The sequence below is a fragment of the Xiphophorus hellerii genome, chromosome 20, assembly GCF_003331165.1.
Source record: "Xiphophorus hellerii strain 12219 chromosome 20, Xiphophorus_hellerii-4.1, whole genome shotgun sequence".
Classification (NCBI taxonomy): Eukaryota; Metazoa; Chordata; class Actinopteri; order Cyprinodontiformes; family Poeciliidae; genus Xiphophorus; species Xiphophorus hellerii.
This window is the reverse complement of record NC_045691.1, coordinates 17,397,982-17,413,684: the sequence shown is the minus strand read 5'-3', so window position 1 is coordinate 17,413,684 and position 15,703 is coordinate 17,397,982. Positions and strand designations below refer to the sequence as shown.

Sequence of the window (15,703 nt, the reverse complement as noted above, 5' to 3'; positions counted from 1 at the left end):
GATTTGATCAACAAGGTTTAAATAATGAAAAATAACTTTTATCCAGTAGTCAAGATCCTTTCACATCAAAGCATAAAATCCATTAAACTTTAACGTTTTGTTTTTTTTTTACTGTGGATCTTTAGCAGTAAGTTGTCACCTGCAGCTGCAGCGTCTTGTTTGCGACTGCTGAGCGGAGAGCGGACAGAGCAGCGTCAGGCAGAGGAGACGGCGAGGAGGCCGGAGGAGCGGCCGCCATCTTTAACGGAGAGGAGGACCGTCGAGGAGAGGAGTCACGGATCAGCGCCAGGAGCGGAGCCACAGAGCGATCCTGGTCGGCTTCTGACGACGACTCCCCGTCTGACAACACGCTCTGCAGAACCAGACGAGGCAGGAAACATTCAGAGTGAGTTTTACAGGGCGTGTGGTTTTGGTTTTTGAAGATGATATTTTGATCTCAATGGGTTTCCATAGCTCACAGTGAAGCCTGAGGCCGCCATTTTGTTTGACCAGCGTGTTTTACAACATTTATTTATTCAGACATTGAATTCAGCTCAGCTCTACGACAAAATCTTAGGGTAGGACTAAAATAGATCTTTTAATTATGAGAATAAAACCATAAAATCACAAGAATACAGTTATACAATAAAAGAGTCTAGATAATATGAGAATCAGAATAAAGTTGTAATTTCTATGAGAATTCCTGCACAAAAAACTAGCCAAAAATTAAAATGAGGAATGTTGAGCATCTTGTGAAGTTATAATCCAATGTAAGTTTTAGAGACAATATAATATTAAATTGTCATCAGTAGCAGGACTTTAAAATGATTGTGCAAATAATTGAGTCTGTTTTGAAGAAAGAACGACAAGGACTGAACTCGTCTCATAAGACCCTGAGAAAATTTTATCTCATTAAAACAACTTTGTCTCATAAATTTAAGACTTTTTTAATGCTGATATTATGATTTTATTCTTGTATTTGAACAAAAATCCTCACAACCTGGCCCTAATACTCTGTTGTGCAGAAGCGACTCTAGATATAAAAGCCACTCTTTATTTTCTACAGTTTCTTTTTAAGAAAAGAAAGCAAGCAAAACGCAAAACTGATAGAAATCAGATCTGTTCAGACAAAATGCTAGATAATTTTTTTAAGCCTAGCCATATTTATTTATACCTGAGCGATGTCTCTCAGCGTCTCCAGCAGCATCTCAGACTGAGCTTTAATCAGCTGCGTGTCGGGCTCATCGCTGCCAGTTTGCTCCTGGAGGAAAAGGACCAAGAAGAGGCAGAAATGTAAAAAATAAGAAAACTTAGGATGCTGTGTCAGCCTCAGAGACGCTCTCTTACCTCGAGCCTCTTCGTCAGAGTGGAGATTTCTTCGTCTCGTTCCACAATTTGTCCCTTCAGCCTCTCACATTCTCGCACCACGTCAGACAACCTGAGAGTTCAGACAAAAACAGACGTTTAAGTCATTTTAGCAACAAATCGCAGCCTATGGGAGTAAATATGTCTCAATATTATTCAATCAAGCAAAAACTAATCACAATTTTTAAAAAAATTAAAATTGTGGTCAAAACGTTTTTTATTGTAATGACATATTTTTTCATAATGGAATATTTTATTTGGGAAAAAAAATATTTTTGTCCTCAAAAGGCTTTGAGTTCAACCAAAAAAGGAGCATCAAAACCAAAAGTTTGAGAATCGTAAGTTTATGTTTTGCAAAGAACCCTTTCTCTCCATGAGAAAAAATGAGTTATTTCAATAAAAAAAAAAAAAAAGGTTTTTTAGACAAACCTTTGAAAAAAATTTTGATTAGTTTTTGTTTGGTTGAATAATATTGAGATGAATTTAGCCCTATACGCAACACATTGAAGAGGTCACAGAATAAAACAGGAGGGAGATTTACACTTTGTAGCATTCTCTGTGCTGACTTTTGATTTTCTTCTAAGATTTTCCTCCATGTTTCACTAAAATTCATGAACAGTCACAACATATCGAAACACAACTTGTGACAAAAACAACCTTCTTTGCTTGCTGTGTGCCGTCAAATGTCTGAACGTTTATAATTTCACCAGCTGCATGCTACATTTCTCATTGTTTGAAAGAACAATGCTGACTAAACATCCATTCTTTTATTTTCACATCTGGAGCAACAAAAAGCGGTGTGAGAATTTCTGAACGTATTCAAAACCTTAAAACTGCATTGAAGTTTGTCCTGCCAACAATGAAAATATTCCGTCATTGTTGGCCATAAATGTGATTATAAGTTGCTTTAGTGCCTTTGCTAAGCAAACAAATGCAATTTTTCAGACCTAAAGATCTTGTAAGTATGAACATAAAACCGGCAGTAAAACCATTTAAGGCAGCCATAGATGTTGTTTGTGAGCATAAAGTTTCTCAGATAAAAAAATACGTTGCTAAGCCATGTTTTGTTTTGTTTTGTTCACATATTTTTGTTCTATCAGTGCAAAACATCTCCTGAAATCCACAGGTCGTTTTCTTACATTAAATTAATATTTATAATTTACGCCTGCAGGTTTACAGAACCCCAACATTTTGACAGCTGAGTTACTGCACTGCAGTGAAACCTGTCAGTAGAATACGGACTAATTATGAGTAGAAAAAGTGACCCCTTCACTGGTCCTGTTTTTTATACGACCTTATAGTGTCCAGAACCAGAGCAGAACTTAAATGCAGACAGAACTTTGGTGTTTCAATATTGTAGTTCTTTTTGAAATAAGTTGTCGTTTGATATTGTGACAGATCACAGTCAGTCCAGACACCAACAAGGTGTTGCTAGGCCTCCCAGCCACTGCACTCAGATTTCCTCATCAAAACAAATTAAACAATGAAAACCATTTTTTTAAAAATACATAAAATACCACAATATTGTGAGTATTTCTTCTAGCTCGATTTACCTCACCTTCATTCAACTCTTTTTGAAGTACCGCCGACCCGATAGTGGCTCACTAACCTGACGTTGAGCTCACTTTTCTCTGCATCGGCTCTGCTCTGAAGGCTCATCATCTCCGCCGCTCGCTCCCTCAGCTGCTGCTCCAGCTGAACCCTCAGAGCCTTTTCTCCCGCCGCCCGACTGCCCACTGACGTGGACAAGCCAGAGCAGGACACCCGGGCCGAGTGGGACATCCGGGTCAGCTCAGAGCGCATTTCTGACAAGTCTCTGAGAGAAAATGTTCAGGGCTCGCACGCTTTTTCCACAGTAAAATTCACTTTATACAGAAATCAGTCACTTTCAAAACTTTTCAAAGATTTCAAGCACCCATAAGAACCCTGAAATGTTGAGTTTGTGGTTTTATTTTTACCTTTCGGTGGCGCTCTTCATCTCGCAGACGTGCCTCCTGAAGCCGACCACTTGTCTCCACAGCTTCAGCAGTCGGCCGTGTTCGCTGCTGAAGTAGCTGTGGAAAGACTGAAGGCAGAAACAGAGAGAAGGTTTCAGCAACTTCACCGACTCACTAATGACGTGTGTTGATGATTTTGATGATGGTACTCAACAAAATGTAATGTTTGTTTCTGGTTTCTCAGTTGGTGACTGTATGTTGTTTTTATTTTTGTGTTTTTATGATGTAAAGTTCTTTGAACTGCCTTGTTGCTGAAATGTGGTATAAAAATGAGTTTGACTGAATTATTAAACCAGCGATCAGGCCTGAAATCTGGGTGTAGTGATGGACTCTGACCTGAACCTTCAGAGCCACATAAAGACAGTTACACAGTCGGCCTTCTGTCACCTGGAGAACATCTCCAGGATTAGAGTTATGTCTCAGGGAGATCTAGGGAAACTCATCCATGCGTTTATCTTTAGTCTCATTGATTACTGCAACAGTGTCTTCACAGGTCTGCCTAAAAAAATCAATCCTCAGCTCCAGCTGATCCAGAACGCTGCTGCTGGCGTTCTGACTAAAACCAGGAAGTTAGAGAACATCACCCAGTTCTAAAGTCCCTACACTGTAGCTCAGAGGATAAATGATAAAATACTGTTAGTTTACAAATCACTGAACAGCTCAGCACCCCAATGCATTAAAGATCTGCTGTTGTCGTAGCAACCTCCCAGACCTCTCAGGTCTTCTGGTTCTGGTTCTGCTCTGCATGCCCAGAACCAGAACCAAACATGGAGAAGAAGCATTCAGCCTCTACAAACTTCCAGAAAACTGCAAAACAGCTGAAACACTGAGTGCCTTTAGATCTAAACCCCAGCTGTTTAGAGCTGCTTTTCAACCATAATAACTGGATCACTGATCAATATATTTGTTGACTTGGTGATTTTGTTGATAGCTTTTGACAAAACATAATGTTTATGGCTCGGTTCATAACGGGTTTCTCCATATTTTTGCGACGTAAATCACTTTTGAACAAACAGTGCTTCACTGCCTCTCTCTCTCTCTCACCTCCTCCTCTCTCCTCCAGTCCGACTCCTTCTGCTCCAGCTCCTCCCGGGCTTTGGTCCAGTCCACGGTGAGCCTGCGGATGTCCTGGCTCAGAGCCTCGTTGGCCAAACCCGCCTGCTCCAACTGCTCCCGCAGCATCGCGTTCACCGCAGACAGGCTGCTGCTCCTGAAGGATCCACAAGCAGGTCAGACATCACTGATATCAACAGACCTGCATGTCTTTGCACTGGAGCCAAGCGCAAATTATATATTTATTTGAAACGTGCTTAAGGTGAATCAAAGGTTAAATCTCCCTACTGCTTTCAGCTGTAAGAAAAAACCCAAGATAAACCCTTAATGCTACACTGTATAAACGCCTCTGTTGTGTTTTATTGGTTAAATAATCTTCATTGTTGCAGATCAACACAAAACAGCATCTCTACATTTATGCCTGACTTTTCTGCTGTGTCTTCATTGGTTCTCTAACAAACCTCTGAAATTCACAAACCAGCTGCAGCTTTTCTTCTTCTCCCGTTTCTCAACAGTGGCCTGCTTTGTGTTGGTTTTTCACACAAAGTCCCAATAAAATACTTCAGAGCTCTAATATGACAACAAGTTAAAACGTATGAATACTGCTGAAGATAAAAAAACAGCTGAATATGAAGAATTGCCAAATTCTTCAGAATTGGTAAAGACTGCAGAAGTTTTAACTCAGAAACTGTTTATACTTTAACTCATCCATATCTGAGTATTAATAGAGATTCATTGTTATGTGAAGCTGATGGTTATTTTATTAGTTGATTTTTCTGAGAACTAGTCAGATAATTGGAGAAAGAAATTTGAAAATTTCGTAGATTTTTCATTTAACCACTTAAGTAAACTAAGAAATGCAATAAAGATACAAATAAACAATCAAATTCCTTTCTAAATAAGAAAATATTCATTTTACATATTTATAAAATGCAATTATTTAGTGAACGGTTGATTATTTGTTGCAATATTGTTCATTTGTTGGATTGATTAATAATATGGTAGCAAAAGATGCTTAATAAGAGATTTCTTTGCAGAATTTCAACCAGGTGAAGCTAAAACTTTTCAACTTGCGAAGTTTTGGTAGAACCTATTTGCAAACAAATAATAGTTGTTTTTTTAAAAGGCAAAACAGGCACATGACTATTATAATGTGATTTTAATTACAAGTTTTTGATAATTATTGAATAGGTATGTAATATATTTCATTAAATTAAGATAAGAGGTGGGATTAAGTAAATGTTTACTTCGTCCTACGCCAAACAGAAAAGTCGTGGTAAACAAATTATTTTGTTCTTGGTTATATATGCAGGTGTTTCTCTGTCCTGCTGCTTATTTGATTTTCTTGTTTTTAAAAATCTGTTTGAAATAAATAAATAAATGAATAAATAAATGAAAATGTATATACAGTATATGTACAGTTTTTGGTTTAATGTTCTGAGCGAATTGTTATTTCATCAAACAGCTTTTTTGAGCCTGTATACTCCAATTAACATTTTATTTATTATTAAATTATTTGAGAATTATTTCAGTAATCGATTCGTTATGACTGATCTGATTGATCGTTTCAGCGCTAGTGGTGACGCTCCACCTCTGCTGCTCCTCCTCCAGTCGGATCAAAGCGTCCTCCAGGTTGCTGCTCGCGTCCTCCTGATGTCGTCCGTTTGACGTTTCGCTGTTGCTCTGAAATTAATCATCCAATTAGGAAACGACTGCAGACAGAAAACAGGTTCATGGTATTCAGTAGGAAATGTCACCCACCCCCATGGTGCCTTTCTCCAGCTCAGAGGATTTCTCCTGGAGCATCTGCTCCAGATCGCCACATTTCTTTTTGTACTGCAGAACCTGAGGAAGAAGAACCATCATCATCATCATGCTTCACTGTAAAAAATGCTCAGTTAAACTGAGAGTTGGATAGAGCACCCAAAAAATTTACTCAAGTAAGAGCAGTGATACTTCAACATATTTTTTAGTCAAATAATAGAAAAAGTATTTATTCAAGAAGTTATTCAAGTAAGAGTAAAAAGAAGTATTTGGTAAAAAGTCTGAGTAACTGATCAAGTTATCAATCATTTAATATCTTAAAATTACATCATCAGACAGACCAAAATATAAAGTTCAGTGGAAATTTTTGTATTTTAACAACTAAAAATACAATAATTTATATAAGTAACAAAAAATAACAAAATCAGGCAAAAGAAACTTTTCCAAATAAGAAAATAATAAGAAAATAAAGAAAATAAAATTTCAAAAACGAATGAAACTAATAAAAACTGCAGGTGTGTGTCTGTGTCTGGTGAATTTTTGGTTGTAAACATTTTAGTTTTTCATTCAGTGGGTAGAAAATCCAGAAATTGTACTCAAGTAAGAGTAGAAATACTTCATAATAAAATTACTCAAGTAAAAGTAAAAAGTACAGCGTAGCGAAAGTACTCCTAAAAGTACCTTTTTTTTTGTTTTGTTTGTTTTTCGAAAAATGCCACTCATGTAAATGTAACTACGTAGTTACTACCAGCTCTGGTCTGACCCGGCCCACCTTCGCCTGCAGCTTCTGCACCAGCTGCGCCTGCCTCTGCTGGCCCTCCTGGTAGGCGGTGAGTTTACGCCTGTAGGCCGCCTGCTCCTCGTCCAGCCGGCGCCGCAGATCCACGTTCTGCTGGGCCAGGCTGCGCGACTCTGGGGAGTCGAGGTCGCCCTCCCCGGTTTCAAACCGCAGCGCCTGCTCCAGCTGAAAGAGAGACAGAGGCAAGAACAAAATGGATTTTAATTTAAATATGGTTCTAACATGATGAAAGTGTTTTCCTGCTTCGTTTTGTTACATACGACCAAATATTGTGGGGGTGCATGTATATATCTGAGCCTTTGAGAAGCTACAATAAATTCAGATTTATAGCTAGATTTTTATTATTCCACGACATGGAGGGATAATGGTTCAAATGAAATGAATCACTTAATCGCATCATAAATAAAAATGAACTTGATCATTTCCATTCTGATTATTAGTATGTTTGAAGGAGAGTGATGTTTAAAGAGACTTCATAATACATTTTAATTAATGGTTTCTGTTTTGTGTGGTTTTAATTTATTGTTTTTTGTTGTTATTTTTCATTCTTTATATTTTAAAATATAGTCCACTTCCAGTGTGGAGTGTTCTTTGTAAAACTAAAGTTTATTGATTTTGAGAGAGCAAATTTGCATTTTTATGCCATCTTACATACGTTACTTGACAATGGTGCCAAAATAACTATATTATTGCTTATCACAATCATTTCTGGGACAATTTATCATCTAGAAAAATGTGTTACCATATCATCTAAGTTATATTTATGATGAAAAAAAATCACTCTCTAAATGAGGCTTCAGGAATCCAAATTAGAAAACATCAGGAAGAGATGGGAAATGTACTCGTCCCTGAGATCTTTTGTTTAGATTTATTTTTCCTTTTCATCTCTAAAGAATTATTCTGTATTAAAAAAAATTTAAACAGTGAAGGAATGAAAATGAAAAAAAATGAGATTCTAGTTATTTCAAATGTTCATTTTTAGGTAATAAATATTTTCACAGAAAGTGTAAAAGCAATAGAAAACCATCCAATCACCAGTTCACTCACTCCTTTAGTAATATTTTACTGTGTAGATAAAACTAGTTAATTTACCCAAAACATAATTTGTACCCAAATTTAAACTTTATTTTATGTAAAGGACTGATTCTGTAAACTTTTGTTAACCTTGTTTTGTTTTTGCTGTTCCTATAGTCATACCATTTAAAAAAGGGGAAAATATATATATTTTTTCTTTGTCATAAAAATATAAGTAAAATAAAGTATAAATTTAGTTGAGTGCGTGTAAACGTTTTACTGAAATCATGTTTATTAACTTTGCTACAGCTGCCTGTTGGAGCAGGTTTATGATTTTTGCTAATGTTCAACCTGAATCCAGTCAACAGTCCACCACATCCCTCCCCTGCTGTGAAGCCCCTGTTTACAGTCACCCATGGCGACAGGCGCTATGGCAACATTCCACTCCACTTCATTCCATCCCCCGTCACCTGGGCGACCCACAAATCTGAGACAAAGACATGCGGAGAAGACAAAAAACCGGGGGAGAGGCAGGCGTTCCTCCCAAAGCTCCAGACCAAAAACCTGGAGGGTTTCTGGAGGATTTTCTTTATTTTCCCGCCTCACGTCGTCCCAGTTTCAGTCAGATTTAGCTTATTGTCCTCACCCTCTCGCTGATGGCGCCGTACTTGATGGCGAGCTCGTCCCGGTCGGCTCTGCTGTGGGCCAGCAGGTCCTCCAGCCGGGCCAGCTCTCCCTGCAGAACCCGGTTCTCCTCCTGGACGGACATGACGGAGGACATGGCCCCGGCTGCTCACAGAGGAAACAAAACGCTCCGTTTTAGATGGACAACATCAGGGATGAAACGATTCATTCAATTAATCACGATGAATCGCTTATTGAAATAATCATCAACTAGTTTAGTAATCGATTAATCGTTAACTGGAGTATAGAGAGTCTATAGAGTCTATTTTTAATATTGAATAAAAAGGGCTTAAATGAAAAATCTAGATTGTGTTGATTTTTTAATCGATTGTCAGAATAAGCAACAGATTAATCGATAACTGACGTTGAATTCAGGCAGAAATTAGAATCCATTAATGCTCCTGCTCTTTGAGATGAGACGCTTTAATTTATTCCTAATATTGTATAAAAACGGATTAAATCTGCAGGATGCGGCGATTAATCGTCAGAATAAGCAACAGATTAATCGATAACCGAAACAACAGTTTGCTGCAGCTCAAGGCTACATAAGGATGAGGAAGGACTCACCGGTATCGTTGAGGTTCTTGGTGACGATCTCTCGGACTCTGGCCGGCAGACATGTAGGGGCCGCATCCGGTGACGGGCCCCGGACGGTCAGCCTCTTCTCCTCAGACAGGACGCTCTCCTCCAGCCGCTGGTTCAGGTGGAAAAACAAAGAGGCACCGCCAAGTTAGACGTTTTGATGATGCGATCACCACAGCTACAGAGTTTGCCCTCATTTGCCCCATCAGCTCGCCGTCAGCGCATTATGAAAGCGCTGAGGTGAGATTCCCCCGGGGGGCCTCACCTGGATCACCGACTCCAGCTTGTTGGAGTCGGAGTTTTCCTCACCGCTCATCGCCGCTGTTTCCAAATCCTCCAGGAAAATAGGATTAACTCCAAATGAATTCCCAAACAGAGCGACGGTCGCTCTCCTTGTTCTCTCTCCTTTTCCAGCCGGCGCAGAAAAAGGATAAAAGTTTCCCGCTTTAATCTGATCACGTTTCTGGTAAGTTTTTGGCAGCAGAGGAGCGGAGCGTGTCCGTCCTGCCGCCTCCTCAGAGACTCTGAGACGCAGATTGAGGACAGCAGGATTAGCTGGTTTTAAAGTGCCCCCCTCTTCCTCCTCCTCCTCCTCCTCCTCCTCCTCCTCCTCCTCCTCCTCCTCCTCCTCCTCCTCTTACACTGTTGCCACGCTCTCTGCTTGAAATTAAAAGTCTTCACATATGAGGGGCCGTTTAGGACAAAATTTACGTTTTGTCTCTCACACACTACCAAAAAGTCTCGCATACTCCAAAAAAAGTAGCCACGCACACTCCAAAAAATTACGTTTTGTCCCTCACACACTACCAAAAACTCTCGCATACTCCAAAAAAATAGCCTCGCACACTCCAAAAAATTACGTTTTGTCTCTCACACACTACCAAAAACTCTCGCATACTCAAAAAAATAGCCACGCACACTCAAAAATTACTCACGCACATTCAAAAAATACTCAAAATGAATCTGATTGATTGATTAAAAATAGCAAAATTGCTGTAGTACAATCTGTCCACTGGGTGCCAGTATTACAGGAATTATTAACCGGCGCCAACTAGTGCCGAAGAAGAAAGAGTTTGCTATACCGAACATGGCTAACTCTAATTCGAAACGAGAGAGAATTGGTCAGGCAGCTGCCATTTTAAACACCATTCTATCTTCTCCGGAGGCAACCAGCACTTTGACAGGCGCATTAAACGATTCAACGACTGCCCGCAGTGCTGCAATCTGGCACCCAGTGGACAGATTGTACTACAGCAATTTTGCTATTTTTAATCAATCAATCAGATTCATTTATTTCTATAGCACATTTAATCTACAAGAAAGTTAAACGTTCTATATATATTTAAAAGCACAAATATACTAAGTAATAGAACATACAGTGAGTCAACAATCGAAACTTATAGTTTAGGATCTACGCATGCGCAGTTTGATCCAAAAATTATGCCCCGCCTCTTCCGTGACAACTCTCACACATTCAAAAAGAGTCTCGCTCTCACACATTCATAAAAAGTCTCGCTCTCACACATACATAAAACGAGTCTTAGTACTGTGTGTGTGTTCAACTTTAGTCTTGTGTATGTGAGAGATAAACGTCTGTGTGTGAGCGAGCTGTTAGCAGTGTATGTGAGCGAGAAAGTTAACGTTTGTGTGTGTGTGACATTTTAGTAGTGTGTGTATACGCAATTTGAGTATTTTTTGAATGTGCGTGAGTAAATTTTGAGTGTGCGTGGCTATTTTTTTGAGTATGCGAGAGTTTTTGGTAGTGTGTGAGAGACAAAACGTAATTTTTTGGAGTGTGCGTGGCTACTTTTTTGGAGTATGCGAGAGTTTTTGGTAGTGTGTGAGAGACAAAACGTAATTTTTTGGAGTGTGCGTGGCTACTTTTTTGGAGTATGCGAGAGTTTTTGGTAGTGTGTGAGAGACAAAATGTAATTTTTTGGAGTATGCGAGAGTTTTTGGTAGTGTGTGAGAGACAAAACGTAATTTTTTGGAGTGTGCGTGGCTACTTTTTTGGAGTATGCGAGAGTTTTTGGTAGTGTGTGAGAGACAAAACGTAATTTTTTGGAGTGTGCGTGGCTACTTTTTTGGAGTATGCGAGACTTTTTGGTAGTGTGTGAGAGACAAAACGTAAATTTTGTCCTAAACGGCCCCTCATATTCACACACCTCTGCTACTCAACTACACAAAAGAGAGGAAATACCACAAAAAGCAACAGGAGGTTATTAACTCGTGAATAAATTTGTAACAAATTTTGCGGGACAATGAATTGTCCCAGTAATTATTGTGATAAACGATAATATTGTTGTTTTGGTGTCATTGTGAAGTAATGTTTGGTAGGAATATTGATTTGCAGGTTTATAAATGTGCCAGAATTTGCCAAAATGCTATTTTTCATCTGTCCTTCCTGGACAATTAGTAGTTTATCTTGTTAAAACCAAGCAAAAGTTTTACAAACAAAGTTAAAATGACTTACAGATTTTGTCAATAAATGCAATCAATGCCAATAATGATTACGAAACAAGGAAACTACAACAACATGAAGTGTGTCACATTAAGCAATAAATTAATTAATTGTATGATAAATCAAAAGGAGCTCAATAATTTCCATTCCAATGATTAATATTTCTGAAAGCTAATTTTGTTTACAGAGACTTGTAATCCATTTTATTTATGGTTCGGGTTGTGGGGGTTTTATTTTGATTTAATTTGGTGTTTTTGGTTGGTTTGTTTATTGTTTGGGATATTTAAAACGTCTTCCAGTTCTTTACTAAATTAAAGTTTATTGATCTTTCAGAAGGCAAGTTTGTGCCTTTATCAATATATTACTTTACAGTGTTATTATTTAACACAATAATTTCTAGGACAATTTATTGTGACAGGCCTATGCACAATTATAAAAAGTATAAGAAATAATTACAACTAAATCAATCCGTCGTCTATGTGACAAAACACAGGTGGTCATATGGTGGGATAATATATTGATAATGGAAAATTAATCCAAAATTGCCTCTCAAATGCCAATAAACTTTAATTTAGTAAAGAATAATTAACAATGGAACTGGAAGATATTTTAATTTTCAAACTAAATCCCAACTGTACCCAATAAATAAAATGGAAATAAAAAACATTAACAACCAAACCCATAAATAGAAGGAATTATAATGGCCACATAAACAAAATGTACCTTAATAAGATATAAAACATCAGAACGGATATGATCAGGCTCATTTTAATAAATCATGCCGTTTATTGATTAATTGCTTGTTGAGACAGACTTAGTGGCAGCTCTTAATTTAAAGATAAACTCCTTTCTAATAAACTACATGACTGTGGGAGTTTACTGTAAATCCTCAACAGACTGATCACACAGCACAAGTTTCCAAACACAAACTGAAACGTCTTTTACTGAGGCTTTATGTGCCAAACAGATACAAACTCATACTTAAGTGTGGAGAGTTGTTTTCCATATCCAACAACTAGAAATCAGAAAAGTGAGGCATAATTTCATATCCAGCCCCACTAAGGTATTATTTAATCAAACAGCCTTTTACTGGGATAAACGTAGAACGTTTTCAGACTAAAGTTTCTGTCCATTTCTTCTTGAAAAATGGCTCAAGCGACATCAGTTTGCTGTAGATTCCCATTTGGATACAGGTTTGGGCTTTCACTAGGCCGTTCTAGCAGATAAACATGCTTTGATCTAATTTAACTCTGGTTGTTTGTTCAGGGCGTTTCCCATCCTGAGAACAGAACCTCATTGAGAATCTGAGGCAGACTTCAAAACTGACGTTCTCAGAAGAACTTTATTCAATCTGAATGAGATCGAGATGTAAACTGGTACCCTGAAAGCACCGCCGTCACCTAAAACTCCCCCAAAATATATCGAGGTTTGCTGTTGTTAGCATGAATAAATGTGGAACAACTCAGCAGGTGTGGATGGACGCTATGGGTCCAGTTACTCTGGTGGTTAAACCCGTTTTTCACAGCTTCAGAACAGAAACATGGCAAACATTAAACACAAGGAGAGATTCTTCCCAGTGATGGCGACAGAGTGTCATAGTTACACACAACAAGGTCATTGTGTCAACACAAGACACCCCACACACTGCTGTAACCACACACACACACACACACATTTCTTTTTATGTTGCAAATTAAAGGGATATTTCCTTGTCGTTTACAGTAAATATGACTGTAAACAGTCATTTGCAGAGGCAGGAATAAAATAAAATCCCTTTGAAATAGCTGAAAACTTCACCTACATTAATACATCTTGAGAACATTTTACACAGAATCATAGCCATATGTTTTTTTGTATGCTTTTTCTCTATTTTTGAGTTAAAATAAACTTAATGAGCTGCTGAAATCCTGGTATAAAATCCTGATTCAAACATTTCAGTTTGAATCAGTTTGATTTTTCTAATGCCAGTCGCCCCCTGCTGGTCTGTTTATCACATTGCAGATGTCGTAGAAAATTAGAGCTTTTTTTTAATGACAGCGAGAGAAATATAAATGAACTGATCTCCCCAAAAGCAAAAACAACATATTTTAAAATGTATTTAAGAATTACAACCTTGAAAATGCGCTTCATTTGTAGTCAAGATCAGCTTCCCTCTCTCCATTTGACATTAAATGTGTTTGCTGTCATAAAAAGGGAACACGGCCAGCTTCTGTGATTCATCATTAACATCCTCTTTTCCCTAAAAGCCTTAAAACAAACAGAGGCTTAAACACAAAAACACGCCTAAGTTTCCAAAAAAGCGCAGCGGAGTTAGAGGCGGGACGAGGAGCAACCAGAGACCATCCGGCTTCTTTTTATAACCCATTAAAGCTTTATTTGTTTTAATATAAACTCTGAAACACCGTCTGTTCAGGCAGCATGGGAGTAAATGTCGGTGTAAAACGCTTCGTGCATCGCTAGCAGCGGCTCTAGCAGGGAAGATATCCACTTCCCTCTCTGACAAACTGCCTCACCTCCACTTCTCGATCTGCTCCGAGCTTTTCACTCCGTCCTCCATCCCTCACAGCCGCCTCTGCGGTCCATAAATGCAGAGATAAATCCCGGATCCAGAGGCTGCAGCCGGAGTTAGACCACTAAATGTTCGCCGGAGCTGCTGCCTTCTTGTTCCGAAATCTTCTCCATGCTTTTTCCGGGGAGGGACTTCCAGTTCACCCAGCATGATGGTCTGCTGCTGCTGCTGCTGCCATCACAGGATCCCACACTGTCAGTTTCAAATTAACCACCGGGTCTCAAATATGTTATAAAATATTGATTTAATCGACTTTTTTTTAGTGGATTCAGTTCAGTTTTCCTGCTGAAAGTGTCATTTGTACATGTGAAAAACTGCGGGGTTCTCACAGATTCAATAAATCCTGAACACAGAGGCGATTCAAGCGACAGACGCGTTTAAATAGTTCTTTATTCTAAAGTGGTCAGTTTTAATTATTTCTTATATTGTTTTATAATAATTGTCATTTTGTTTGTATTTACTGTTTGTACCAATTGTATTTATTGACAAAATTTGTAATTTCAGCCTTGTTTATATAACTTTTGTTTTTAGCGAGACAAATTAGCCATAATCCAGCGATAATTATGAGCCATAATTTGTCTAATTGTGGCTCATTTACATAAATGTTAGTAAATGACTTAATATATATATTTTAAAAAAAATCCGTTTCAAAGCAGGTTTTAATAACATTTTATTTAGGAATATCAAAGTAAAGGAGGCTGATATATAAACATAGAAAAGCACTTTTAAGATTATAAATGATAAAAAAATATAATTAAATCACATTTATAACTGATTAATTTGTGCTGGTGCATCACACACTGGTTGTAAAGAGCTTAACCTGCGTTACTAAAATACATTTTTGTTCAGAATCCATTCATATTGGTAAAATATAAATTATTTATTATAATATAATTAATTGTATTAGTAATATAATATAATCAATAATACAATTAGTTATATTATATAATTGTAGAATTATTATTTGATGAAGAACAAAGGGAAACTATTTAATTTAAAGAGAATAAAACAAAAATATGCATGAAATGTTTTAGAGACGTTTGAACGAGAAAGTACCTACAAATTTATTGCGTGTTCACACACGCGCATGCACACACACACACACACACACACACACACACACACACACACAGGAAACGAAAAGACACAAAGGGAACAAAAACTAAGGAAAGAAACAAATGAAACAAGAAAGTAAGACAATAAAGGAAAGGAGTGAAGGAAGGATGTTTAGAGAAGGAAAGAAAGGAGAAAAAAAGAAGGAAGAGCAAAAATAAAGAAAAGTGTAGAATAAAGAACAGAATAAATTTCACAGAGCAGCGATGGAAAGAAAGGGACAGAAAAAACAACAGAATAGCACAGAATGAAAGGAAGAACATGAAGGAATAAAAAAACAGGAGAGGAGAAAAAGAAAGGAATGACAAATACAAGGAAGGAGG

The 15,703-nt window shown here is 37.9% G+C and overlaps 1 protein-coding gene across 5 annotated transcripts in view; it reads right to left on the bottom strand.

Annotated features, from left to right (window-relative positions):
• crocc (ciliary rootlet coiled-coil, rootletin) overlaps nucleotides 1-14,413 on the bottom strand; it is a 34,709-nt gene extending 20,296 nt beyond the window's left edge. For 3 of the 5 annotated variants that reach the window (XR_004337037.1, XR_004337038.1, XM_032548901.1), the window contains exons 1-12: nucleotides 9,503-9,770; nucleotides 9,223-9,349; nucleotides 8,618-8,760; nucleotides 6,931-7,122; nucleotides 6,156-6,239; nucleotides 5,986-6,077; nucleotides 4,386-4,551; nucleotides 3,303-3,409; nucleotides 2,954-3,160; nucleotides 1,327-1,417; nucleotides 1,154-1,240; nucleotides 140-352 (exon numbers count right to left, since the gene is read on the bottom strand). Coding sequence is in view for 2 of the 5 variants with exons in the window: in XM_032548901.1 (XP_032404792.1) it covers nucleotides 140-352; nucleotides 1,154-1,240; nucleotides 1,327-1,417; nucleotides 2,954-3,160; nucleotides 3,303-3,409; nucleotides 4,386-4,551; nucleotides 5,986-6,077; nucleotides 6,156-6,239; nucleotides 6,931-7,122; nucleotides 8,618-8,760; nucleotides 9,223-9,349; nucleotides 9,503-9,553 (1,560 nt within the window). In the remaining 3 variants the exon portion in view is untranslated. Of the gene's footprint in view, nucleotides 1-139; nucleotides 353-1,153; nucleotides 1,241-1,326; nucleotides 1,418-2,953; nucleotides 3,161-3,302; nucleotides 3,410-4,385; nucleotides 4,552-5,985; nucleotides 6,078-6,155; nucleotides 6,240-6,930; nucleotides 7,123-8,617; nucleotides 8,761-9,222; nucleotides 9,350-9,502; nucleotides 9,777-14,211 lie in introns of those variants that run through there. The other 2 variants (XR_004337039.1, XM_032548902.1) reach the window with 2 other exon arrangements.
• Nucleotides 14,414-15,703: the final 1,290 nt, after the last annotated feature.